This window comes from Talpa europaea (genome assembly GCF_964194135.1).
Source record: "Talpa europaea genome assembly, chromosome: 1".
NCBI lineage: Eukaryota > Metazoa > Chordata > Mammalia > Eulipotyphla > Talpidae > Talpa > Talpa europaea.
The window spans coordinates 299,017-322,719 of record NC_140073.1 but is presented as its reverse complement, the minus strand read 5'-3'; the positions used below and the strand labels follow the sequence as shown (position 1 = coordinate 322,719).

Sequence of the window (23,703 nt, the reverse complement as noted above, 5' to 3'; positions counted from 1 at the left end):
GGCGGCACGATGGACAGCAAGTCAGCTCCTGGGGCCGGCCGCCAGCCAGGCAAGTTCAGCCCCACCCGAGCGCCCGCCCCGGGGCCCTTGGTCACTCTTCGCGCGCCCGGCGTGACCAGGGAAGGGGGGGCGCGGGGCGCAGTGGCCGCGGCGGCCGGGAGGGGGAGCCGGAGGCCCGCGGGCCGGGGGCGGAGCGCGCGCGGCGCCGAGCGGACGCGCCCCCGCGCCAAGGTGCAGGCCGGGCGCAGCGGGCGGCGGAGCGCGGTGAGTGCCCTCGGGCCCTCCCTCCGCGCCGGGCGCGGGCGCCGGGGGGTGGCAGCTGCCGGGGCCGGGGGCGCCGCGGGGCCGGGGCCGGGGCCGGGGCCGGCGCGTGTCCGGCCGTCCGCGGCGCGGGCGGGGAGCCGGGCGCGTCCTGCGCACACGTGTCCGCGGCCGGGGCTCGGGCCCAGAGGACGGGCCGGGCGGTGGGGGCGCGCACGTGGCCCCCGCCCCGGCCGGGTCCGCGCGAGGGCGGGGTCGCCCAGGCCGGGAGGACGCGTGGCCGCTGGGCGGCCCCGGGGGCAGCGGCCGGCCGGCCTCGGAGCCTCGCCGCGGGGGCGTCCTGCGCCGCCTTTGTCCGGGCTGGGGCCTCCGGGACGCGGCCGCGGGAGGCCGGGCGGGAGAGGCCGGCGGTCCCGGGCCGCGGGTGGCCGCAGGGCCTGGCGTGGGGCCGGGGCCGCGCGGGGGCTTCGCAGCGGGGAGCGCAGCCCCGGGGGTCTGGGAGCGGCCCCATGGCGGGGGGACCCCAAGGCGGCCCCGGTTCCCCGGCCGTGCGGGAGCCGCGCGGGGCGGGGCGCCGGGGCTGGCCGGGCCGCGGGCTCCATGGCAACGCGGGGCGCTGGGGGAGGGCCCTCCCCGGCTGCTGTCGGCCCCCCCGCACGTGCCGCCCGCCCAGCGGCTGGCGGGGCCGCGTCTGGAGGCGCCCGGGAGCGGCCGGCGGGGCGCGGGGTCCGAGGTTCAGGGCCGGGCTCCTCCCGGCGGCGGCGCCCGGGGCAGGGTCGGGTCGCGGACGCGCCCGGGCAAGGGGCGGCGCGGCGAGGGCAGAGGCCGGGCGCCCCCTGCGCCCCCTGCGCCCTCTGCGCCCGCGGGGTGAGCCGCTGCCCCGTGGCGCCGCGGCCTCTGCCCCTTCCCGGCGGGCGGGGGCCCCCGCCGCGCCCCGACCCCGCCCCGCCGCGCGGGGGACCCGGAGCCCGGCGCGCCCGCGGCCCCTCGCGGCCCTCCCCGGCCTGGAGAGCCGGCGGCGCGGGGGCCGCTGCCCGCTGCCCGCTGCCCCCAGCGCCGCGGGGCCGAGGGGCTCCGCGCCCGGCCTGCGCCCCGGAGCGGCTCGCCGGGGCGGGCCCCCAAAGCGAAAGAGAAAGCGGCGCGCCCCGCCCGCCCCGGCGCCCCGCCCGCCCGCCCGCCCGCGGCCAATCCCGCGCCGCCCCCGCGCCCCGCCCGCCGGCCGCCGCCGGCCGCGCCGCGCCGAGGGCCAGAGCCGGGGCCTGCGCGGGGCGCGGTGAGCGGGGCGCGGGGCGCGGGGCGCCGGCCCGGGGGGCGCACGCGAAGGGCGGCGGGGCCGGCCCGGACCCGGGGCTGCGGCACGAGCGGCCGCGGCTGGCTCCGCGGGGCGGGGCGCGGGGCGGCGGAGGGAGGCAGAGGGGCCCGAGGCCGCCTCGCCCCCCAGCCCTGCCCTTGGGGAAGGGGCCCCTTCGCCCCAGCCCACGTTGGGGCCTGGAAGCTGGCGCCCCCCTCGCGCCCCCACGCCTGCGGCCCCCGGGCCTGGGCAGCCTCCTGGGGGTCCCGGGGGGCGGCCGGCCGCGTCGTCGGGCGTGTGAGCGGCTGCTCCCGGGCAGGGCGTGGGGCTGGGCTCAGCTGGCCGTGGGGGGGGCGCCTGGGGTCGGGGGAGGGCCTGGCGACGAGACACCCCCACGCCGGGGCGGGGGTCCGCGGGGGCGGGGGGCCCGGCTGGCACGCCCGTGCCGCCGACGCTGGCCCTTTAAAGGCCGGTGCCCGCGTGGGCACGTGAGCAGAGCGCGGCTGCCAGCGCCAGCGGGGGAGGCACGGAGCGGGGAGCCCCTGCCCCTCGGGTCTGGCCAAGGCTGCAGCCCAGGGGGACTCGCCGGCGAGACCCCAGCTGGCGGCGTCCCCAGTGACTGAGCCCCTGGCCCCCAGGACAGCGGGGGTGGCGTGAGTCCCCTGGAAGGCGCAGACGCCCGCTCGGCCTCACCTCCTGCGGCTACCTGCTGCCATCACCTCCATGGCCGACAAGCAGATCAGGTCAGAGCTGGCCCCGTGCCCGCCCGCCCGCCCGCGACCTCTGCCCACGACCTCTGCCCACGACCTCTGCCCTGACCTCCTCTCCTGCAGCTTGCCAGCCAAGCTCATCAATGGCGGCATCGCCGGGCTGATCGGGGTCACCTGCGTGTTCCCCATCGACCTGGCCAAGACCAGGCTGCAGAACCAGCAGAACGGCCAGCGCATCTACACCAGCATGTGAGGGGGCGGCGGGGGGCGGGGGGCAGGGGGGGCGGGGGGCAGGGGGATTCCGGAGGCGGGAGGGCTCCCACTTGGCCTCACCCCGCCCCTCGCCCGCAGGTCAGACTGCCTCGTCAAGACCATCCGCGCCGAGGGCTACTTCGGCATGTACCGCGGTGAGGCGCGGCGGGCGGCGGGGCACCCTCACAGCCTCCGGCTGTCCTGGCACCTGGGCAGTGGGGTGGGGACAGCAGGCGGGGCAGGAGGCAGCAGCTGGGTCTGGGGTGGGTGACGAGGGACGGGATCTCAGGGAGAGGCAGCTCAGCCCCACCTGGGCGTCACCCCCACCGGGAGAGGGGATGGGGACAGGCCCGGCCCTGCACCCACATGGCCGAGCCACCACAGGCCAGGTGTGGCCTCAGGGGTGTCCTGGGGCGGCGCCAGGCAGGGCTGGGCAGAGGCAGGGCTGGGCAGAGGCGGGGAAGGTGCTGGGCGGCACAGTCCCGCCTGCCAGGGACCTGCCCCGCGTGGGCCAGAGCAGGAACAGCGCCGGGAGCGGGTAGGGCCTGGCTGCTGGCCGGGTGCTGGCCCAGAACCCGCCGCCTGGGCCACCCACCTGCCCATGTCCGGGTGCTGCCAGGAGCCGCCGTGAACCTGACCCTCGTCACCCCCGAGAAGGCCATCAAGTTGGCGGCCAATGACTTCTTCCGCCACCAGCTCTCCAAGGACGGGTGAGGGCCGGCCCGGGCGGGCGGGCTCCTTGCGGCAGGGCTCTGCCTCCACGGCCCTCCCATCTGCAGGGCTTCCCGGGGGGCCACTGCCCGCCACGTGGGGGCAGCAGCAGGTGCCCCACCCGGCCCTGGCTCCTCGGCCCCAGGCACCCTTGCTGCTGCCTCCAGGCTGGGTGGGGGCACGACCCCGAGCCCCCCTCACTGGAGCTGGGGTGCTTCCCGAGGACTTGAGCTACCAGGTCCCCACTGGTCTTCCTGCTACGAGGCTGCGCCATTCTCCTGGCACCTGCCCTCAGGCACCTGTCGGCCCGGGACTGGGGACCTGCAGGACCGCAGAGGCTGGGATGCTTGTCCCCACACACCCAGGGGCCAGCGACGCTAGGTCACCCCGAGGGCCCTGACTCTCCTTTGCGCCCCTCGCTGCAGGCAGAAGCTGACCCTGCTCAGGGAGATGCTGGCGGGCTGTGGGGCCGGCACCTGCCAGGTCATCGTCACCACCCCCATGGAGATGCTGAAGATCCAGCTGCAGGACGCGGGGCGCATCGGTGCGCAAGGGGGTGGGGCGGGGTGGGGGGTGGGCAGGGGCTGCCCCTCCAGGAGGGAGAGCTAGCGGCCTGGTTCCTTTCCCCAGCTGCCCAGAGGAGGATTCTGGCCGCCCAGGCCCAGCTCTCTGCCCAGGGGGGTCCCCAGCCTGCAGCGGAGCCTCCAGCTGCCCCCCGGCCCACGGCCACCCAGCTGGCCCGGGACCTGCTGCGCAGCCATGGCGTGGCCGGCCTCTACAAGGGCCTGGGCGCCACGCTGCTCAGGTGGGGGCGCGCGCGGGGCCTGGCGCGGGTGTGGAGGGGCAGGGCGCCCCCACCCGTGGTCATTGCCGCCCCCCTGCAGGGACGTCCCCTTCTCCATCGTCTACTTCCCCCTCTTCGCCAACCTGAACCAGCTGGGCCAGCCGGCATCTGGGGAGAAGTCGCCCTTCTACGTGTCCTTCCTGGCCGGCTGCGTGGCTGGGAGTGCGGCAGCCGTGGCCGTGAACCCCTGTGACGGTCAGTGTGGGGGCTGGGGTCCCCTGGCGGGGCAGTGGGCTCCCGCCTGACACCCCTGTCCCTGCAGTGGTGAAGACCAGGCTCCAGTCGCTTCAGCGGGGCGCCCATGAGGACACCTACTCGGGGTTTCTGGACTGTGCCAGGTGGGTGCGCGGGCGGGCGGGGGGGGCGGGGCAGGCGGATGGCTGGGGGCCACGCTGCTGACCCCAGTCCCCACAGGAAGATCCTCCGCCACGAGGGCCCCTCGGCCTTCCTGAAGGGCGCCTACTGCCGCGCGCTGGTCATCGCCCCGCTGTTCGGCATCGCTCAGGTGGTCTACTTCCTGGGCATCGCCGAGACCCTGCTGGGGCTGCTGCAGAACCCCCAGCCCTGAGCCAGCCGGCCCCCACACTCCCAGCCCCGCAGGACCAGGGCACGGCCGGCGTCTTTCCACACCCTTCCCCGCTGTGGACAGGGAGGCCGGGGAAGGGACACGGGCCCCAGGGGACTTCCCGACTCCATGCCCACTGGGGCCCATGTACTATGAAGTAGGAAATGCAGAACCTTCACATTCCTGGAGCCAGCCCCCCCAGCTCTGCCTGGGCCGAGCACCCTAGGACAGAGCTGGTCTCTGGGCGGGGCGCCCCAGGCCCAGGCTGGGTGAGGTGGACCCTACTTCCCCGTCTACCGGTTCTTGTCCCTGAGCCGTGGCCCCTCACCCACAGAGGGGGCCTGTCCATACCTATTTATTAACCCACCAGGCACAGTGGCTCCCGTGTCCACCTCCCCCGTCCTCCCAGCCCCCCTCTGCTTCCCCAGCCTGCCTTGTGGGGCATCAGGGGCTACCCCTCATGTTGAGCCAGGAATCCAGGCAGGGGTCCTGCTGAGCTCTGCCTTCCAGGCAGAGCCCTCCCTTGTGAACCCCACCCCTGCCGGACCCCAGGCTGGAGGCCCAGTGGAGAGGGTATGTGCGTATGCGTGGCTGTGGGGCGCGCCCTTCCCGCACCCTGGCCCTGGGCTCTCGGATGACTGAATTTAATTATCCTGTCAGGCCCCTCTTGCCGCACCTTCCGCAGCCCCCTCTCCTGAGACCCCCACCCCAGGTCTGGGATTGGGCAGAGGCAGGGGTGGTGGGAAGACCTGTATGGAGCTGGGGGCCTGCTCTGCCTGGGGGCCGCCCGCCTGCCCAGTTCCCTCCCTCGGGGACTCTGCACAAGGCCCCCCTCCCCCACCCCACCCCCCCGCACACTCCGAGAGCCCCCCAGCCCCTTCCCCTGCATCCCCGTGATGGCCGGGCCCCGTGCCCACCTGCATCCCCGTGATGGCCTGGCCCCGTGCCCACCTGCATCCCCGTGATGGCCCGGGTCCTGTGCCCACCTGTGCCCCCTTGATGGACGGGCCCTGTGCCCCCCTGCATCCCCGTGTTGACCCGGGCCCCGTGCCCACCTGTGCCCCCTTGATGGACGGGCCCTGTGCCCCCCTGCATCCCCGTGTTGACCCGGGCCCCGTGCCCACCTGTGCCCCCTTGATGGACGGGCCCTGTGCCCCCCTGCATCCCCGTGTTGACCCGGGCCCCGTGCCCACCTGTGACCCCGCGCCCCTGTGGTGGCTGCCCCTGCGTGCTGGTGCTGTGTGCCCGGGCCGCCCGCTCAGCGACACTCCCTGGGCCTGGGCCCTTCCCACCTCTGTACCTTGGAAGCTGCTGCTGCTGCTTACAGAAGTATATTTTTTTCTTTTGGAGAGTTTTAAGAAGTTGTAACTTTTGTGTCTCGTCATGTAAGAAAATTAATAAATATTCTAAGTAGACGCCGCCTCTGAGAGTCTTTGCCGCGCGGCTCCCCCTCCGCTCCCCTGCCCTGCCCCTCCCCGCAGCTCCCCCCCTCCCGCGGGCCTCGCGTGCGCCCCCCCCCCCAGCCACCCACCCAGCGCCCGCGCCCCCGCCCCCGCCCCCGCCGCCCAGCCCGGGGCGGAGGCGGGGCGACCGCAGGCCCCGCCCCACAGGCCCCGCCCACGAGCGCAGTGCACTGTGGGAAACTCCCGGTGCGCTCCATCCGCAGCCGCAGCCGCGCCCGCGCCGCCGTCGCCGCCGCCGGGCCCCGCGGAGAGCGCGCAGCGCCGAGGGGAGCGCGGGAGCAAGCGTAAGGCGGCGGCGCCGGGGGCCGCGAGCGGGCGGGGCGGGCGGGGCGGGCGGGGCGGGCGGCGGGCCTGGGGCCGCGGGGCGAGGCGGTGGCTCCCGGCCCTGAAGGTCACCGGCGGCGCTCCGGCCCCGGGCTCGCCGGGCCACGGCAGCCCCGGAGGGGGCAGGGGGAGCCCGGTGACGTCAGTGCGAGGCAGAAATAACCCGGGGTCTGGCGGGGCGCGGGGTGTGGCCGATCACCTGCCCCTCACGAGCCCCGGGGCCTGCAGCGGGGACCCCTCCAGCAGAGGCGGCGTGAGGGGCTGCTGGGGTCCCTGGGAAGTGGGGCGCACCTTCACACTGTGACCTTCAGGCGACCTTCAGTGTGGTTAGTGTGCCGGCACGGGGCGGGGGGAGCGGGGGGAGCCCCCGCTCACTGGCGCCCCTCCCTGTGGGTGGGGGCCGGGTTCCCCGGGGTGCAGGGTGCCTGGGCCTCCACCCTCTAGCGCGGCAGCTTGGGCACGGGGTCTGATGGGGCAAAGCCTTCCCTGCAGCCCACAGCCACCCCCCTCAGGTGCGGAGCCCAAAGGCCGACGCCCCCGCCGGCTCGGACAGCAGGCTCCTGCCGGAACTGCCTTGGCCTCTGGAGCAGGAAGGACTCCGGAAGGACTCCCTGCCCTTGAGCTGGAGCAGGCCGGGCTGGTCTTGGGGGGGCAGAAGTTAGGGAGTGGCACATGACCTGCTGGGAGCCACAGAGCCCCTGCTGCCCGCCTGGCCCCTCCAGCCTCCTGGAGACCCCATCTTTGTCACACCAGGTCCTAATGGTCTGGGCCCTCTCCCACCCTGCAGACCCCGAGAACCTGGACTCAGGTCCCATCCTGTCTGCCTGCCCTGGGGCCCAACCCCTCTGTGAGGCTGGAGGCCCTCCCGGTCCGGAGTCTGCAATGTGTGTTGCCCGGGGCCAGCCCGGCTGCTGTCTACCCCCGGGGCTGGACCCCCCAGGGCAGAACACTTGGAGGGGAGGGCTCGGAGCCCCTGGCCTGCGGCCCCTGTGTGGCCAGAGAGCGTTGGGCACACCAGACCAGGCCCTGGAGAAGGGGCTGCCCGGACACGGGCCTCCTGTCCCAGCCTCATGGTGTCTCCCTGCAGGCCCATGTAATGCCCAGGTCTGGGCTGTCCTGAGCTGCCGTGGGCCGCCCGCCACACGCACCTGCCTGCCTGCCGCCATGGAGTCCAGAGGGAAGTCAGCTGGCAGCCCCAAGCCGGATGCCAAGGTGCCCCAGGCCACTGCCGAGGCCAAAACCCCCGCAGCTGTGGATGGGAAAGCCCCCGTGGCCAAGCCGGGGAAGAAGGAGGCCCCGGTGGAGAAGCAGGAGCAGCCAGCGACCCCAACCCCGCCTGCCAAGAAGGCCCCCGCCAAGGCTGACCCCGCCCTTCTCAACAACCACAGCAACCTGAAGCCCGCCCCTGCGGCCCCCGCGGCCCCCAGCAGCCCCGGCGCCGGCCCGGAGCCCAAGGGCCCTGGGGACGGGGCTGAGGAGGACGGGGGCACCGGCGGGGGCCCTGGTGGCCGCGGTCCCTGCCCCTTTGAGAACTTGACACCCCTGCTGGTGGCTGGGGGGGTCGCCGTGGCGGCGGCTGCCCTGATTCTCGGTGTGGTCTTCCTGGCCCGGAAGAAATAATGCCCGGCGTCCGGGGGCAGCCACCCCGCGCGCAGGGAAACTAGTGCATGCCGAGTCACCATAGCCGTCCCTTCCGCACCCGCACGCCCCGTGAGCACAGGCGCCCCGTAGTCAGAGGAGAGCGGGCCGCCCCGCCCCGCCCCGGGCAGGGCCCCCAGGCTCACCCGCCAGCCTGCACCGGGGCCCCGGCGGCCCAGGGCTTCCCGCGGTCCCGGTGGGCAGGGGCTGGGCTGGACATTAAAGGGTGCGGCTGTCCCACTCACCCCGTTTCTGCTCTTTGCCTGCAGCTAGGGGTGGGGGGCCCCGCGGGCTGACCGGAGGGGTGCCATCGCCCCACGCCCGGCTGGTGGACACAACCCAGAGGCAGCTCGGGTTTCCTCGCCAGCGCCAGGAGCCCGAGCTGGGGCCGCCGTGCTTCCTGCCCCCCCCACCCCAGTCCCGCCCTGTCTGGGGCTCTGCCCGCACGTGCAGGAGGAGGGCTGCAGCCGCGGGACCCCTCACTGCCCTCCCTGTCGGGCCCTGCGTGGCAGCTGCGGCGGCTCTGAGGGTGGCGAGCGCGTGGGCACCTCCTGGCCAGCCGGTGCGGGAAACCTGAGCGGGAGTGGCCCGAGTCTGAAATAAACTGTCCGAGGCTGGTCTGGGCCCTTGTCTGCTGGGGGGTCCCTGCACACCTGGGTCCCCAGGGCACCTGCCCCGTCCCAGACAGCCACAGCCAGGCCTCCCCCCCAGCCCTCCTCCCTGCCCTGGCGCTGGGGGGGGGGCTGTAGGGCCACACTGCCTGGGCTGCCCACCGGAGGGCAGAGCTGGCCATGTCCAGGCCCTGCGGTGGTGGGGGGCCTGGCCTCCAGATGGACCCTCTAGCCACAGGAGCCTCTCCCACCAAGGCCCCAGCGTCTCCCCCCCTTGGAGGGGTGAGGAAGAGACCCCCCTCACCGATTGCCCTCCGAGCCCACTCTGGGCACGTCCAGGGGCAGGGCCTGCCGGGGCGCCCATTTCCACATACGGGAACGTCCCACTTGTGGGCTGGGGTCCCCCGGCCCTGATGGGGTTCCCCAAGGGGACGCTTTGCAAGCAGAGAGCCCCGGGGTGCGGGGGGCGCGGTGCACTTCACGTTGCCTTTAGCACGGAACAGCCTCGGAGCGAGCTCGGAGCAAACCCAGGCGAGAGGAGCCCCGGGCCAGGGGCGGGTGGGGGCGGGGCTCGTGGGCCACAGGGAAGCGGAGGTTGGGGGGCCCATTTCCCTTGCCCTCACGCCTCTTGGGGACCGTGTGGTGCACCAGGTGACCAGTGGGCTGGCCAATGCCTCGCCCTTGCTGCCTCCGACGAGGCTGGGACCAGGACAGAGGGCCGGAGGCCAGAGAAAGAGGGGGCGGGACTCGCTGGACGCCCCGCCTGTGGGTCAGGGCGCTGAGTATGGGCCTCTGGCACCCTGGCCCCGCGCTCGCTGCCCCAGTGACTGGACGGGGCGCACCCAGGTGGAGTCAGCCAGGGGCCCGCTGCTCCCAGGCGCTGGGGTCAAAGGCCACCTTGCCTTGGCCAGAGGAGCCCCTGGAGCCCGGGCGCTGCAGGAACTGGGAGAGACTGGGTGGGGCGCGGGCTGAGGCATCCCTGCCCTCGGGGCTGCCCGTGGTGACCCGGCGGCGTCACCTGTGGAGGGGACGCCCTGGCAGGGGCTGGTCAGAGGGCTGACGGGCAGAGAGCAGCAGGGGCCGCTGCGGGCCAGGCTGGCTGTGCCCGAGGAGGAAGTCCCCGAAGGAAGCCAGTGGCCGGCGGGCTGGTCCCAGGGCTGCCCGGCCCAGAGCCCGCCGTCAGGGACGCCGCCCGCTGTGTGGGAGGACACTTGCCGTGGGTCGTCCCCAGGGGAAAACTCCCCGGCCACGGTCGACAGGGGACCCTGCGGCACGGCAGGGGCCCCCGACGAGGCAGCTGCCTGCCTGGGCGTCCCCACCGGGGCCGGAGAGGGTCCCTCGCCCTGCGGGTGCCGGCACACAGCTGGCATGACGGGTGGGCCTGCGGGGCTGGGGCTGCTGCCCAGCAGTTGGGGAGTAGCAGGCCATACCCTGGGAGCACCCAGGGTGCTCATCTGTCCCGTCCTCCCTACTGGACAGGGGCAGATGGGCTGACGGGGATGCGGCGGATTGTCGGGTGGGGCGAGGTGCCGCCAGGCTGGTCCGGGCCCCCAGCCTCTGGCCAGAGCACATGGCAGCGGGTCTGGAGGGGCCGAGGGAGGCTGGCCTGAGGAGCGCCCCCACCTGCTGACCCTCCACCCGCCCGGACGCCCCCTTCCCAGCCGCCCCCTGCGGCTCATCCGAGGGCGCCCTTGACCCTCTACACTCAGCCACCGCAGCGCCCCACGCAGGACGTGACGCCCCGGTCTCCCAGGGACTCAGTTGAACCCCAGACCTGGGACCCTGAAGGAGCCCGCCAGGGTGGCCTTTGGCCCCGGGGGCCGTGGCAGGGGCCTGCACTTGCCCGCAGGTCTGGGCCGGCACGGGAGCAGGAGCCCTGCGTGCGCGGCTGGTCATTCTCGCCGGCGGAGACTCACGGCCCAGCCCCGCCTGGGCCGCCCGCGACCCGGGTATGGGGTCCTCGCGCCGCAGCTGGTGACCCTGGTCCCCCCACCCCAGGCGCTGCCGGGTCGGCGGCGGGCGGGGCCCTGGGCTGAGTCAGGGAGGGACGGGAGCACAGCGGGGGGCGGGGGGAGGTCGCGTGGGCGTCCCAAGGAAGAGCCGGGAAGGGACACGGCCGTGGGGGCCGCAGCAGGGCGCGCCTGCCTGCGGGGTCGCACCTGCCGGCGGGGGAGGGAGGGGGAGGGGGTGGTCGCGCCTGCCGGCGGGGGGAGGGGGTGGTCGCGCCTGCCGGCGGGGGGGGGGGCGCGCCTGCCGGCGGGGGGGGGCGCGCCTGCCGGCGGGGGGGGCGCGCCTGCCTGCGGGGGTCGCACCTGCCGGCGGGGGGGGGGGGAGGGGGGCGCGCCTGCCTGCGGGGGGGGGCGCGCCTGCCTGCGGTGGGGGGCGCGCCTGCCGGCGGGGGGGCGCGCCTGACTGCGGGGGTCGCACCTGCCGGCGGGGGGGGGTGGGGAGGGGGGCGCGCCTACCGGCGGGGGGGGGGCGCGCCTGCCGGCGGGGGGGCGCGCCTGCCGGCGGGGGGGGGCGCGCCTGCCTGCGGGGGGGCGCGCCTGCCGGCGGGGGGGGGCGCGCCTGCCTGCGGGGGGGCGCGCCTGCCGGCGGGGGGGGCGCACCTGCCTGCGGGGTCGCACCTGCCGGCGGGGCGGGCGGCGCGCGCCGGGTCCCGCGAGGCCCCGCCCCGGCCGCCGCGCACGTGACCCGCCGCTGCGCGCGCAGCCGCCCCGCCCGCCCTCCCGCCCCGCCCGCGCGCCCGCCCGCCCGGCCCCATGGCCTCCGAGCGGCTCCCGAGCCGGCCCGCCTGCCTGCTGGTGGCCAGCGGCGCGGCCGAAGGTGAGCCGCGCGGGGTCCGGCCGCCGCAGAGCGGGGGGCGCCGCGGGCGGGGCGGGGCGGGGCGGGGGGCGGCGGGGCCCCGGGGCGGCGGCGGGGGGCGGCGGGGGGCGGCGGGGGGGCCGGGGGGCGGGCGGCGCGGGCCGGGCTCCCGGCGGAGGCCTCGGGCCGGGCCGGGCCGGCGCTGGACGGGCCGCTCTCGCGCAGGCGTGTCCGCGCCGTCCTTCCTGCACTGCTTCTCGCTGGCCGGCGCCGCCTTCAACCTGCAGGTGGCCACGCCCGGGGTAAGCTGCCCGCGGGGCGGGCCGGGCCGGGCCGGGGTCTCGCGCCCGAGGCGGCCGCGCGGGGCGGGCCGGGGCGGGCCGGGGCGGGCCGGGGCGGGCCGCGGGGCGGGACCCTCACCGGCCCGGGGCCCGCAGGGGCGCGCCGTGGACTTCGCGGACGTGAGCGAGGGCACCGCGCGCGGGGTGCAGGACTTCCGCCTCAAGGCCTACGCCAGCCCGGCCAAGCTGGAGTCCATCGACGGTGAGCGGGCCGAGGCCGGGGCCGAGGGGGCTGTGGGCCTGCAGCCCTGCTGGGCTCCACCTCAGGCTGACCTGCGTGTGGTCCCCCAGGCGCCCGGTACCACGCGCTCCTGATCCCCAGCTGCCCTGGGGCGCTGGCTGACCTGGCCAGCAGCGGGTCCCTGGCCCGTGTCCTGCAGCACTTCCGCTCCGAGAGCAGTAGGTGGCCCGGGCCTGGGTGCAGGGTGGGGGGAGCCGGGCAGCAGCCTGAGGGACCCAAGCCTGGAGCTGGGTGGGGTCGCTGTGGGGGCAGTAAGGAGCTGGGTCGGCCTGGGACTGGGCGGGGCTCGCTACTGGACATGTCCAAGGGGACCGTGACATCCGTTCCTGGCTCAGGGTCTGCGGCCCCAGGGAGCCTGTCCGGGGCAGGACTATGCTTTGGGGGGCAGGCTCCCGCGAGGGTGGTGTCGGGGTGGCTGGGCGGGGAGCGGCCTGTCTGCGGGGCCTCACCGCGCCCTCGCCCACCAGAGCCCATCTGTGCCATCGGCCACGGTGTGGCCGCGCTCTGCTGCGCCACCAACGAGGACGGGTCCTGGGTGTTCCGAGGCTACAGCCTGACGGGGGTAAGCTGGGGCTGGCGTCCACCCTGTTGGCAGGTGACCGCTGCGGGTGGTCCTGGCACCGAGCAGCAGCTCTGCCCCCCATGCTCCAGGATGGCCGGGCTGTAGGCGAGGCTGCAGTGGCTCAACCGGCAGTGGATGTCACGGTGGGAGGGACCTCAGGGTGGGTCTGGCCTCTAATGAGGGCCAGGGGTGCAGGGACCCAGGACTGAGCCTGGAGCCAGGGAGGGCCCAGAGCGAGGCTGGGCAGGGTGGGGTCCTGGGTTGGTGCCCACCCCCTGGGGTCACCCAGCAGCTGCTGGGGCAGGGTGGAGCATCCTCCGGCCCTGCAGCCTTGCAGCCCTGGGGTGCCCGCCCGCCCACAGCCCTCTGTGTATGAGCTGGTCCGGGCTCCGGGCTTCGCGCACCTGTCCCTGGTGGTGGAGGACTTTGTGAAGGACGCAGGTGCCAGCTTCAGTGGTAAGTGGCCGACGGCAGGGGCTGCCGAGGGTGCAGGCGGGCGGGGTGGGCAGCAGTGCCCTGAGCCTGTGCCTGGCCTCCCGCAGCCAGTGAGCCAGACGCCCTGCATGTGGTGCTGGACCGCCACCTGGTCACCGGGCAGAACGCCGCCTCCACCGTCCCGGCTGTGCAGAACCTGCTCTTCCTCTGTGGCAGCCGGTGAGGGCCAGGGCAAGGGGGGGGCAGGCACCCACGGTCCCCAGCCTGACAGCAGTCTGTCCTACAGGAAGTGACCTGGCCCTGGACAGCTCAGCTGTCCCCTGAAGGAGCCAGACACCCGCCTGCCACCTCAGCCTTCCAGCGAACCGGCCTCTGGCACTGAGTGACCACCAGCCCCTCCCGTCCAGGGGGCTCACTCCATGTGGGGTCCCATGCTGGGCCCCAGCCTGCAAAGAAGGGGCTTCATGCCTGTTGACCCTTGTGGGGCTTCTGGACACACCCTGGGTGAGGCTGGGCACTCTCCTGACTTGAGAGCGACAGCTGTGCTTGGACCCCAACTTGGCGCCCATAGGCTTGCCGTGGACATGGGCTGTCGTCCACCTAGCTCCCCAGGGTGCCTGGCCTGGGGCTCCGGACACTGCTCTGGCTCTGCAGTCCCCCAACCCCTTCAGGCGCCCCTGGCAGGAGCCCAGGCATTGCAGCCAGGTGCCCTGGCACCCACATGGTCCCAGCCATGCCCATAGCAGTGCTGATGGCGCCGGGGGCAGCCCTGGCCTGGTGACCTGCCTGCTATCCTCGGGCCCGGGGCAGCCCCTCGCCTGGAGGGCTCCAGGAGGACCCAGTATCTTGCGAAATAAACGCCTGCCCTGTCAGCCCGTGTCTGCCTGGTGGCGGCGCCCTGTGCTGTCTGCTGGGCGGGGGCCTCCCACGGCAGGTTGGGATCGCGTTCCCTTGGGGTGTCCGGAGGCGCAACTCACAGGGGTGGGGCAGGGCTGGACACGGATCTCCTTTCTGGGTGAAAGGAGTCGGGGGACAGCACCTGCTGCCCTGACCTGACGGCCCCAGCCTGCCTCTTGTGGTCTCTAAGGTGGCAGCTGTGGTTTTGGCGGAGGCAGAGACCAGGGTTAGAGGGTCAGGCTGAGGTGACGACCCCCAACTAAGGGGACCTGGGGCCCCACACACCCTGCCTGGGCCAGACCCGCCTGCCCTGTAGGGGCGGCAGCCCCACCCTTTGGGAGACGGGGGTGCAGGGGAGGGCTTGGGGCCCATGTGGGGCCCTTTGCTCCACCAGCCCCTCCCGGCCAGGACCAAGGGGGTCTCAGCCGAGGGGGCCAGGGGCTCCCCTGGAGGCCCCACAGGGCGAGCCTCTCCCTGCACGCCAGAGCTGCCCGCAGGACGCGTGGTCGGGTGTGGGGGCAGCCCAGCCCGGGGCGGCCCGCGGGCGCGCGGCACAGGAAGCGACTGCTGGTGCGTCAGGCAGGACTTTACGTCAAATCGGAACCCGCGCCCGCCCGCCCGCCCGCCGTCCAGGCGCAGGACTGGTCACCCGCGCGATGGGCCGCTGCGGCTCCGGCGTTACTTCCCGTTCTCAGCGCTGAACATCCGCTCCTGGGGGTCGGCAAGAAGGGGGTGCCTCAGCCCCGGTCCCCGCCCCCCTCCCCGCCCGCCCTGGGGTGCCCGCCCGCGCCCGCCCTCACCGTCAGCATCCGCTCCAGCTTCAGGGCGTCGGCCGCGAACTTGCGGATCCCGTCCGAGAGCTTCTCCACGGCCATCTGGTCCTCGTTGTGCAGCCAGCGGAAGGCCGCCTCGTCCAGGTGCAGCTGCTCCAGGTCACTGGCCTGGGCTGGGGGACAGAGAAGGTCCGCGCGCGCCCGCCGCCCCGCCCCTCCGGCCAGCCCCGCCCGCCCGCCCGCCCGCCACGCACCCGCCTTGGCCGAGAGCGCGGGCGTCAGCTTGGACGTGTCCTTGAGCAGCTCGCCCAGCAGCTTGGGCGAGATGGTGAGGAAGTCGCAGCCCGCGAGCGCCTTGATCTCGCCCGTGTTCCGAAAGGAGGCGCCCATGACGATGGTCTTGTAGCCGAACTTCTTGTAGTAGTTGTAGATCTTGGTGACGCTCCGCACGCCTGCAGACACACCGTGTCCAGGACAGCCGGGCAGGCGCCCGCTGCCCGCGCCGCCCACGCCTGGGGCCCACCCCCCAGGGCTGGGGCCACACTCAGGCTCCGAGGGGCGACGCACCGGGATCCTCCAGGGGCTCATACGATTTCTTGCCCGTGTTGGCCACATGCCAGTCGAGGATGCGCCCCACGAAGGGGGAGATGAGCGTCACCCCCGCCTCGGCGCAGGCCACGGCCTGGGCGAAGGAGAAGAGCAGCGTCATGTTGCAGTGGATGCCGTGCTGCTCCTCCAGCTCCCTGCGGGCGGCAAGCAGGCAGGCATCAGGGGCCGGCAGCGCGTGCGGGAATCTTGCTGCCCAGACACCCAGGACAAGTCCCCGCCCCTCCCCCAGGTCAGCAGCCGCTCCCTGGACAGGCCAGTGGCCACCGGCACAGCTGCTGCTCCCGGGCCCTGCTCCCCAGTCCCACGGGGCTGCCGCAGGCCAGGCTGTGGAGCCCACAGCCAGCCTGGACATGACACCGGCCACCCCGCTCCTGGGCAGGTGCCCAGCAGCGGTCATGGAGGCGGGGGGTGGGGGCGCTGGCCTGCGGCCCCCAGCCAGATACTCACTTCCCAGCCTGGATGCCCTCCCAGGTGGACGAGAGCTTGATGAGGATCCGGTCCTTGCTGACCCCCACCTCCTGGTACAGCTCGATGAGGCGCCGGGCCCGGGCCACCATGGCCGCCTTGTCGAAGGAGAGCCTGGGGGAGGTGGATGTGACGGGGTTGCTGAGGCCCCGCCGGCCCGGGTGCAGGCAGGGCAGCCGCTGGACCGCCCCCCCGGCCCCCGCCCACCCCCTGGCCGCACCTTGCGTCTACTTCCGTGGACACGCGGCCTGGAATCTTCTTCAGTATCTCTGCTCCAAACGCCACGAAGAGCTTATCCATGGCGTTTTTAATCTGCTCCTCTTGGGACCTGGAACCGGGGAACAGCCGCTGAGCAGCCAGCCAGGCGGACGTCCCCGCCAGGCCCGGGGAAGCAGCTGGACATCAGCACCTCGGCTGAGCCAGGCGCCCCTGCAGCCGCTGCCCACACCTCCTCGCTCTACACTGGCCCCGTCCCCAGCACTGGACAGGGCCCCTGCCAACCTCGCCCAATGTCCTGGGCAGCCTGGCGCCAGCGGGGTCTGGGGCACCCTCACCTGCCACCGCTGTGGGAACACCGGGGCGGCTGGTGCCGCGGGGAAGGAAGCGCCGCTGCCAAGATGGGGTGTGGTGGCCAGGGCAGGGTGCACCCCCCCCAGGCAGGACCTGACCCTCAGGGCATGGAGGGACCGGCTGGCCCCACTCAGCTGCGGGTCACTCTGGTGAAAACAGAAAGTCCAGGGCCTCTCTGGGGGCACAGGGGTTAAGTCTCAGGCTGTCGCCACTGGCCTGAGTCCATCCCCAGCCAGACAGCAGCCCACAGGGCGCAGCAGACTCTCCTGTCCCCCCACTGCTCCCTCAGCAGTGGATTCCAGTGGCTCCGCCTGCTCTGCCTCCCACTCTGTCTCTGGGGAGTCCTCTCCCCCCCGCACCCTGGTTCTTGTAGCATAAATAAAATGAATTTGAAAAAGGAAACGGAAGGTCTAACGAAGGCCACGCTCCAGGCTGGGAGCCGCGGCGGCGGGAGCGGGAGACTCGGAGGTGGGTGCACACGGGCGCACTGGGCCAGGGACCACGCGTGGGGTTTGGCTCCAGCAGAGCTGCCGTGGCGAGGGGCCAGCAGCGGCGGGCGGGCGGGCGGGCACTCACCCGCCCAGTTTCCTGCCATAGGCCATGGCCTCCTCCACCAGGTCCTGGTAGGCGGGCATCTGGGCGGCGGCCAGGATCAGGGATGGATTGGTGGTGGCGTCCTGGGGCTTGTATTCCTCGATGGCTGGGGAGTCGGGGAGAGCGGGAGGTTAGCGGGGGCTCTGCGCCAGGACCAGGGATGCGCTGGCCTCGCACGCACCTCCTAGCCCTGACGGCCGGTGAGGGCAGCGTCTGCTCTGACAGACCCACCGCCACGGCGCCGCCGGACATGAGCCGCCCACTGTGGGCAACGGCAGGGGGGCCAGCAGCCAGGGTGACACCGGCGGGGGGGGGGGGGGGGGCAGCAGCGGAAGGCAGACACGCCCACCGCCTTCTCCATGTTGGGTCTTTCTGTGGGAGCCGCGTCCCCGAGAAACACTTGGCTGGGGTCTCGCCGGCTCACAACAGGCTCACTCCCTGGCACGCTGGCCACACGCCTGGCCACCGGGTTACCCTGGAACACTCCTAGTTTTCAAAGTGACCTTTGATGGCACAGACCAGGGGAGACCAGGCAGGGGGGGCAGGAGGACCGGGCACCACCGTGGGCTCCCGCATGGCCCTCACGGTGCGGGGCCTGGGAGGACCACCACGGGGCTCCAAGGGCCACCTGCAGCCGCGATCATCCTCAAGCGACGGCGGGCGGGGTGCGACGGGCACCCCTGCCTCCACCGTGCGGGTGGGGGCACAGGAGCCCGAGTCTCCGGAGGGCCAGTGCACCCGCGCCGGAGGGCCAAGCCCCTTGGCGGACTGGGCAGGAGGCAGGACGAGCCGCTCCAGCCGCGTGAGGCGGCGCGGGGCAGGAAGCACGTGCTCACAGGGTGGCGAGGGTCATCACCCCAACACGCCGCCCGGCCACGCTACTTCAGAAGGGGCGCGAGTGCGGCCCCCCCGCCCGGTGGGGGTCAGAAATGCGCGGCCAGGGCCAGGGCCAGGGCCAGGGCCAGGACCCCCCACGCCAGGGCCGAGGGAGGCGCCTAGGGCGGCGCGGCCGCCGCAAGGAGGGGCCGGGAGGGCAAAGTCCGCCGGAGGAAGCCCCGAAAGTGCTTATTCACCCCGCGCCTGGGTAAACAAGCCCTTGCCCAAGAGCGTCGAGCCAGTTTCTCAAGTAGCAGGAGGAAGCGCAGAGGGAAGTGGCCGCGGCCGGCCCCCGCCCCAGACCCTCCCCGTCTCCGCGGGCCTGTCCCCCTCAGCCCGGCCCCCCCCGCCCCCGCCCCCGGCTCCGGCCCCCCACCCCGGTTTCGGCAGCGGGTGTCCCCACGGCTGCTGGGCTGGGGGCGGGGCGGGCACCCCAAGCCCCGGGGCGCACTCCGCTCCCGCGGAGCCGGCTCTCCCCACCGCGGGCCCGGCGGCCACCCCTGACCCACTGACCGGCCGGGCCGGGCTTGGGGCGCCGCCAGCAGCTCGGGGCGCGGGGGCGGCGCGCCCGGGCGGGGGTTCCAGGGCGGCTCGCGCGGGCAGCTTCGGGAGCGAACCGGAGCCCAGCGCCGCGCCTCGGCCCCCCGAGCCCCACCTTCCTCCCCGGAGCCCCGAGGGGCAGATTCCGGAGCCCGGGCCGGGGGGCGGGGCTCAGTGGGGCGCGGCGGGCGCGGGGTGCGCAGGGGGCGCGGGGTGCGCGACGGGGCGGGGGGCGCGGGGGGCGCGGCGGGCGCGGCGGGGCGGGGGGCGCGGGGGGCGGGGGCCGCGGGGGGCCGCGGGGGCGCGGGGGGCGCGGCGGGGCGGGGGCCGCGGGGGCCGCGGGGGCGCGGGGGCCGCGGGGGCGCGGCGGGGCCGGCCGCGGGCAGGCGAGCGGCGGGCGGGCCCGGAGCGCCCCGCAGGCCCCCGGCCGGGCGCCGCGCTCACCGTGGAAGTCGCCGGTGTCGGCCACCACGGTGGTGAGCTGCCGCAGCTGGTCCAGGACGCTGTCCATCCTCGCGCGCTTCACCGGGGAGCCCGACATGGCGCGGCGGCGGCGGCGCGGCGGCGAGTAGCGCGCGGCCCACAATGCCTCGCGGCCGCCCCGGCGCCAGCCAATCGGAGCGCGGCGGGGCGGGGCCAGGCCCGCCCGCCCGCAGGCCCCGCCCGCCCGCAGGCCCCGCCCGCCCGCAGGCCCCGCCCGCCCGCAGGCCCCGCCCGCCCGCAGGCCCCGCCCCGCCCGCAGGTCCCGCCCGCCCGCAGGCCCCGCCCCGCCCGCAGGCCCCGCCCGCCCGCAGGCCCCGCCCCGCCCGCAGGCCCCGCCCGCCCGCAGGCCCCGCCCGCCCGCAGGCCCCGCCCCCGCCTGGTCCGGACACCCGCAGGGCGAGGCGGGGACACCCGCGGGCGCCGGCGCTGCAGCCCCTGGAGCGCTTGCTGCCCGCGCTCGGGCTCGGCCTCGGGCACGCAGGAAGGCCCCTGCGGGCCCCGCGAGCCGAGGCGCGGAGTGGCCGTCGCGCTTGGGGCCGCCCCTGGGCTCCGCGCGCCCCGCCGTCCCGCGCGCCGTCGTCTGGGCCGCCCCGGAGCGCGGGGAGCGGCGGGCGGCGGCGCCGGCTCCCTCCCGGGCTGTGGCCCAGCGCGCGGCCAGGGCCGGGAAGGGGCCGGGAGTCCAGCGCAGACCGGCCAGGACCGCGCCCGCCCCGTCCACCCTGGCTCGGAAGCGGGGCTCCGGCTCCGGCTCCGGCTCCGGGCGCGCCCGCAGCCCCCACCCGCCGCCGCCGGCCGGGCCGGGCTTGCCCCGGGCTCCGCGGGGGATCGCGCCTCCGCGGGCCTGCGCTGCCGCCGCCACCCTTCGGTTTCTGAAGCGGCGTCGGGGCGGAGGGCCCTTCTGCAGGGAGGTGGCCTGCCTGGCTCTGCCCTGTGGCCACCGTCCCGAGAATCCTCCATGGTTGCCGGCGGGGCCTTTGGGGTCCCGGCTGAGCCCTCCTCCTTACTCCGCCCCTCCCCCCTGTGAGGGGCAGCCCCCTGCAGGAGCGAGGGGCTGGGGGTGGAGGCAGCCTCATGCAGATGCAGGTGTTTGCCGCTCAGGTAGACGCCGGCCCTCCCCCAGCCAGAGTGGGGGTGCAGCCCCCACACCCACCCACCCTCCACCACCACCTCCCAGCGCCCAGGTCCCCGAGGCTTCTCCAGAGGTGGGTGGGGCACCGGCCACAGCCAGGGGAGAGCCTCTGGCCACCTGGGTCTCAGCGGGGCTGTGCCCACCCCAGCCTCTCTCTGGGCCTTTGTTTCAGTGGCCCCCAAGCGCCTGTAGCAGCTGCCCTGCCCCCATGCAGCCCCCGCCGCCGCCACACCACCCACTGAAGGTGCTGGCCATGGTCCTGAGCGCCAGGGCAGGTGTCCACTCACACAGCCATCTCAGCTCCCCGCCGGACACCAGCTGCATCACCTCCAGTGACAGAGATCAAAGCCGCGGCCACCATCGGGTGGCAAGGGGCGCGGGGGTGCTGCCACCGGCTGGGGCTGTCAGGGCGAAGCTGAGCAAGTCCTAGGAACTGGCGCTTCCACTGCCCAGGCGCTGGCCCCGCAGAAGCTGGCTGGTTCCTCAGCGTCTCCCTCTGCCATCCGCGGCCTGGCCCAGCTGCAGGGCCTGTGGGCTGAGAGCACGAGCGGTGCAGAGCGAGGGCCAGGATGGCCTCCCTGGAGGGTCCTGCAGCGCCCAGGCCTGGCCGCCGCCCCATGTGCCCACCGCGTACCCTGACAGAGCTGGTCCTCAGGCCCAGCCACCTCAGCGGTGCGGCCCAAAGCCAGGCCCTTGGGGGCCACTGAACCCCAGCTCTTCTACACACAAATAAATAAATCTTTAAAAAAAAAAAAAAAAAAGAGGGCCTCCCTGGTGGTGCAAGGGGTTAAGCACCACACTGTGAAGCTGTCTGCAGCCTCTGCAGCACGAGTTCAATCCCCAGCCGGCCAAGGAGTGACCCACAGGGCGCAGCAGACCTCTCCCGTCTCCCCGCTGCTCCCCTCAGCAGTGTGTTTCAGTCAGTCTGCCTGTTCTGCTCCCCACTCTGTCTCTGGTGAATCCTCTCACCCCCTGCATCTCTGGCCTGCACCCCAGCTCTCGTGTGCATAAATAAATAAATCTTAAAAAAGAAAAAAAAAGACCAGGTTCATCAATTTCACATTTTTTCCCTACAATGGGAAAGTGGAGGTGGCGGGAGCCCCGCGGGGCGCTGACCCCGCACTGTGGGGTCCAGCCGGCTGCCTGTGGCCCGAATAGCATGTCCCCTGTGACCCGCCCCTGGCTGGCTGGCAGCCTCGGGTGGGGGCAGGTGACCTCTCAACTGTTTAGAAACCTGCTTTCAGCGGGGAAGTGGCCCTGGGGCGGATACTGCCAGTCAGTGGCCACAGGGGCAGAGGTGGGGAGGGGTCCAATCTGGGCCAGGTGGGGGCCAGAGCTCCGCTGCACTCAGTAACCATGACCTTTTTATCTGTTTCCTCCCTTTTCAGACCCATGCTGGCCTCTACACACCTCGTGGGCCTCAGGTGTGCCCCCATGGGGTTTGCGCTTCTCGCCAGCCAGCATCACCCCGCTTGGAGCTGGGCTATCCACGGCCCTGGGTCTCAGGCTGCGCCCCTGCAGCCCTGGTGCCACGGGGCCGCTTGGCTCCGCCTGTCCCTCCGCAACATCCGGCTCTCTGCTCCGAGATCCAGGGCGTCCTCCAACGTCTCTGGCACCCTGGGGTGCTGGGGCTGTCCCCACACAGGCATCCCGTGGCGGGTGGAGAGTGGCTGTCCCTGCCCCGGGCCCCGCGGCATGCCCCTGTGGACCCCCTGACCACCCACCGCCCCTGTGGCTCTGCCTGGAGTCTGCACACACTGAACCAGGGTGCAGGCTCCTGGGGGTGGCCTCTCCGGATGTTGACCACGTCAGGAAACACAGTGGACGTTTTCAGACTTGCTCTGATCCTTTCCCTTCCTGGAAAGCCACAAGGCCGGCCTCGGGAGAGAGGCCAGCGGGCCATGCAGAGCTGGACAGAAGCTGCCTGGGCAGGGGCACTCCAAGGGCCCATCCGAAGACCCTGGCTGGCCCCACTAGCCTCGGCTCTCCGGAAGCTGTGGTCAGAAGCCTCTGGACCAGCACCCAAGGGCTCCCAGACGGGGTGAGGACCAGGGCCACCGCCTCTCTGGAGGTTTCCTCCCGCTGGTCTCCTCCCGTGGGGCTTGGCTGCCTGCTGGCCACTGCCGGGAAAGGGCCAGGGCCTGTGCTGCCTGCAGGCAGAGGAGGCAGAAGAACCGGCTGGGAGACTCTGGCCCAACAGGATGCAGCCTTGCCCGAGGGGAGCTCCCGTGCCTGCCAGGGGCCGCCTGAGCCTCCCCTGCCCCCATGACCCCAGGCGCGTCTGGGTCACCCACAGCAGCTGGGGGCACCGAGGTCCCTCCTTGGGCGGTGCCGGGCATCCCTGGGCAGCAGACAGGACACCCCACGGAAGCGGGAGTGGAGCTGGGAGCCGGACAGGCCAGGCCTGGGCGAGCGCGGTGGCCGCCCAATCTCGACTTGTAGGGATTTTATCCACCATTCACCAAAAGGTTTGCTTTTGCTTTTTTTATTTTTAAATAGGAGGATTTACATCTTCTTGCAGTTAATTCTGTAAAATAGTCTTTAAAAATGTGCCGTGCGGGAAACAGCCCCCACGCGTGGCTGGGCTGCCCTGGTGGGGGCGGCGCCCAGGCCCGGCCCTGCCCACCGCCCTCACCCAGCTTGTTAGGGGGAAAAGGATGCCCCAAAGCAAATTCCATACAGGCTTTGTGGACTCCACCCCCACCCCAGGTCAAAGCCAAAGACACTGGGAACTCCAAATCCCATCACCACCCAAGGGAAGGGGGCTGGGACCTGAGGGTGGGGTGAAGCAGCCAGGTGGATACAAAAGGCAGACACGTGGGCTTTGGAGGGGTCCCCCATTTTGGCTCTCCGCCAGCTCGCACCGTCCAGCCAGCTCGGAGAGTGACTTTGGGTTTCCAGGTCGTCGGATCGGGTAGGACGCATTAAGGACTTTATTTCCCTATTTTCTCCCGGAGTTGTACATTTTCCTTATTTCTTTTTCTCTTGTAAATAAACCTTTTATTAACCCTTTTGCGTGTGCCTGTAGTAGAGTATTCATAAGTCCCTTTAAAGCGCGCGGGTGAGGACCCACAGCCAGGAACCCATTTAATATCGGGGCTGCCCTATAACAAGCTGTGTCCCAAGCAGCCCAACTCCACCAAGTCTCCAAAGACTTGCCTGAAACCAGACCCAAGCACCTTCCATGTGCCCCCTAAACCTCACGTGTACCCCATCGCTGCCAGCCCCCTAGATGCTTGAGGTAGGTGGGCATGGAGCATCAATGGTCCTGTCTGGGGCGCTAGGGAAGCTGGGGGTGCTGGGGGCTGGGGGCGCTGAGGCTGGGAAGCTGGGGGCGCTTAGAGGCTGAGTGCACTGGCGAGGATGGGGGCTTGAGGGGCGGCTGGGAGGCTGAGGGCGCTGGTGGCCCTCAAGGGCACTGGAGGTGCTGGGGGGCGCAGAGGGGCTGGGGGTACTGGGGGTCCTAGTGCAACGCTGGAGAGCAGACTCCTGTGAAACTGGGCAGCGTGGGCAAGGAGCCGCGGCCCGGCGGCAGCCAGTGGGCGGAGTCTCGTCTTGGGGCCGAGTTGCTGGGGAGCCACCGCCAGCAGGGCTCCCGGGAATTACGGAACCCTCTGCCTCTGGGACCCGCGGACCTCTGGGGGGGCCGCCCCACGTCCACAGCCGCTCGCCGGGGGGCTCTGGCTCCCCTCCACCGTGGGTGGTGTCTCGCG

The 23,703-nt window shown here is 73.5% G+C and overlaps 4 protein-coding genes across 6 annotated transcripts; 3 read left to right on the top strand and 1 right to left on the bottom strand.

The window, feature by feature from the left end:
• Nucleotides 1-9: 9 nt before the first annotated feature.
• On the top strand, nt 10-4,637 carry SLC25A22 (solute carrier family 25 member 22; the record flags this gene model as incomplete). Its single annotated transcript, XM_084249725.1, has 10 exons — nt 10-264; nt 2,222-2,295; nt 2,386-2,511; nt 2,614-2,669; nt 3,134-3,224; nt 3,651-3,769; nt 3,856-4,030; nt 4,110-4,264; nt 4,332-4,407; nt 4,484-4,637. The coding sequence occupies 10 exons, from the start codon at nt 10-12 to the stop codon at nt 4,635-4,637; spliced, it is 1,281 nt and encodes a 426-aa protein (XP_084105851.1).
• Nucleotides 4,638-6,293: 1,656 nt separating this feature from the next.
• On the top strand, nt 6,294-8,642 carry CEND1 (cell cycle exit and neuronal differentiation 1). Of its 2 annotated transcripts, XM_084249253.1 has the most exons (3): nt 6,326-6,381; nt 6,650-6,747; nt 7,509-8,642. In XM_084249253.1, exon 3 carries the CDS (start codon nt 7,586-7,588, stop codon nt 8,039-8,041), a length of 456 nt encoding a protein of 151 aa, XP_084105379.1. In that variant the 5' UTR covers nt 6,326-6,381; nt 6,650-6,747; nt 7,509-7,585; the 3' UTR covers nt 8,042-8,642. The 2 variants fall into 2 exon arrangements, with proteins under 2 accessions (XP_084105378.1, XP_084105379.1); XM_084249252.1 differs by lacking the exon at nt 6,650-6,747 and having other exon boundaries at nt 6,294-6,381.
• A 2,785-nt stretch (nt 8,643-11,427) lies between these two features.
• Nucleotides 11,428-13,885, top strand: GATD1 (glutamine amidotransferase class 1 domain containing 1; the record flags this gene model as incomplete). Of its 2 annotated transcripts, XM_084237191.1 has the most annotated exons (8): nt 11,428-11,496; nt 11,701-11,777; nt 11,913-12,018; nt 12,108-12,215; nt 12,525-12,619; nt 12,982-13,075; nt 13,162-13,273; nt 13,341-13,885. In XM_084237191.1, the coding sequence occupies exons 1-8, from the start codon at nt 11,433-11,435 to the stop codon at nt 13,345-13,347; spliced, it is 663 nt and encodes a 220-aa protein (XP_084093317.1). In that variant the 5' UTR covers nt 11,428-11,432. The 2 variants fall into 2 exon arrangements, with proteins under 2 accessions (XP_084093317.1, XP_084093318.1); XM_084237192.1 differs by lacking the exon at nt 13,341-13,885 and having other exon boundaries at nt 13,162-13,277.
• Nucleotides 13,886-14,525: 640 nt separating this feature from the next.
• On the bottom strand, nt 14,526-18,919 carry TALDO1 (transaldolase 1; the record flags this gene model as incomplete). Its single annotated transcript, XM_084249017.1, has 8 exons — nt 14,526-14,662; nt 14,752-14,897; nt 14,979-15,176; nt 15,292-15,467; nt 15,781-15,912; nt 16,019-16,126; nt 16,945-17,068; nt 18,823-18,919. 8 exons carry the CDS (start codon nt 18,917-18,919, stop codon nt 14,630-14,632), a joined length of 1,014 nt encoding a protein of 337 aa, XP_084105143.1. The 3' UTR covers nt 14,526-14,629.
• Between the last annotated feature and the right edge of the window lie 4,784 nt (nt 18,920-23,703).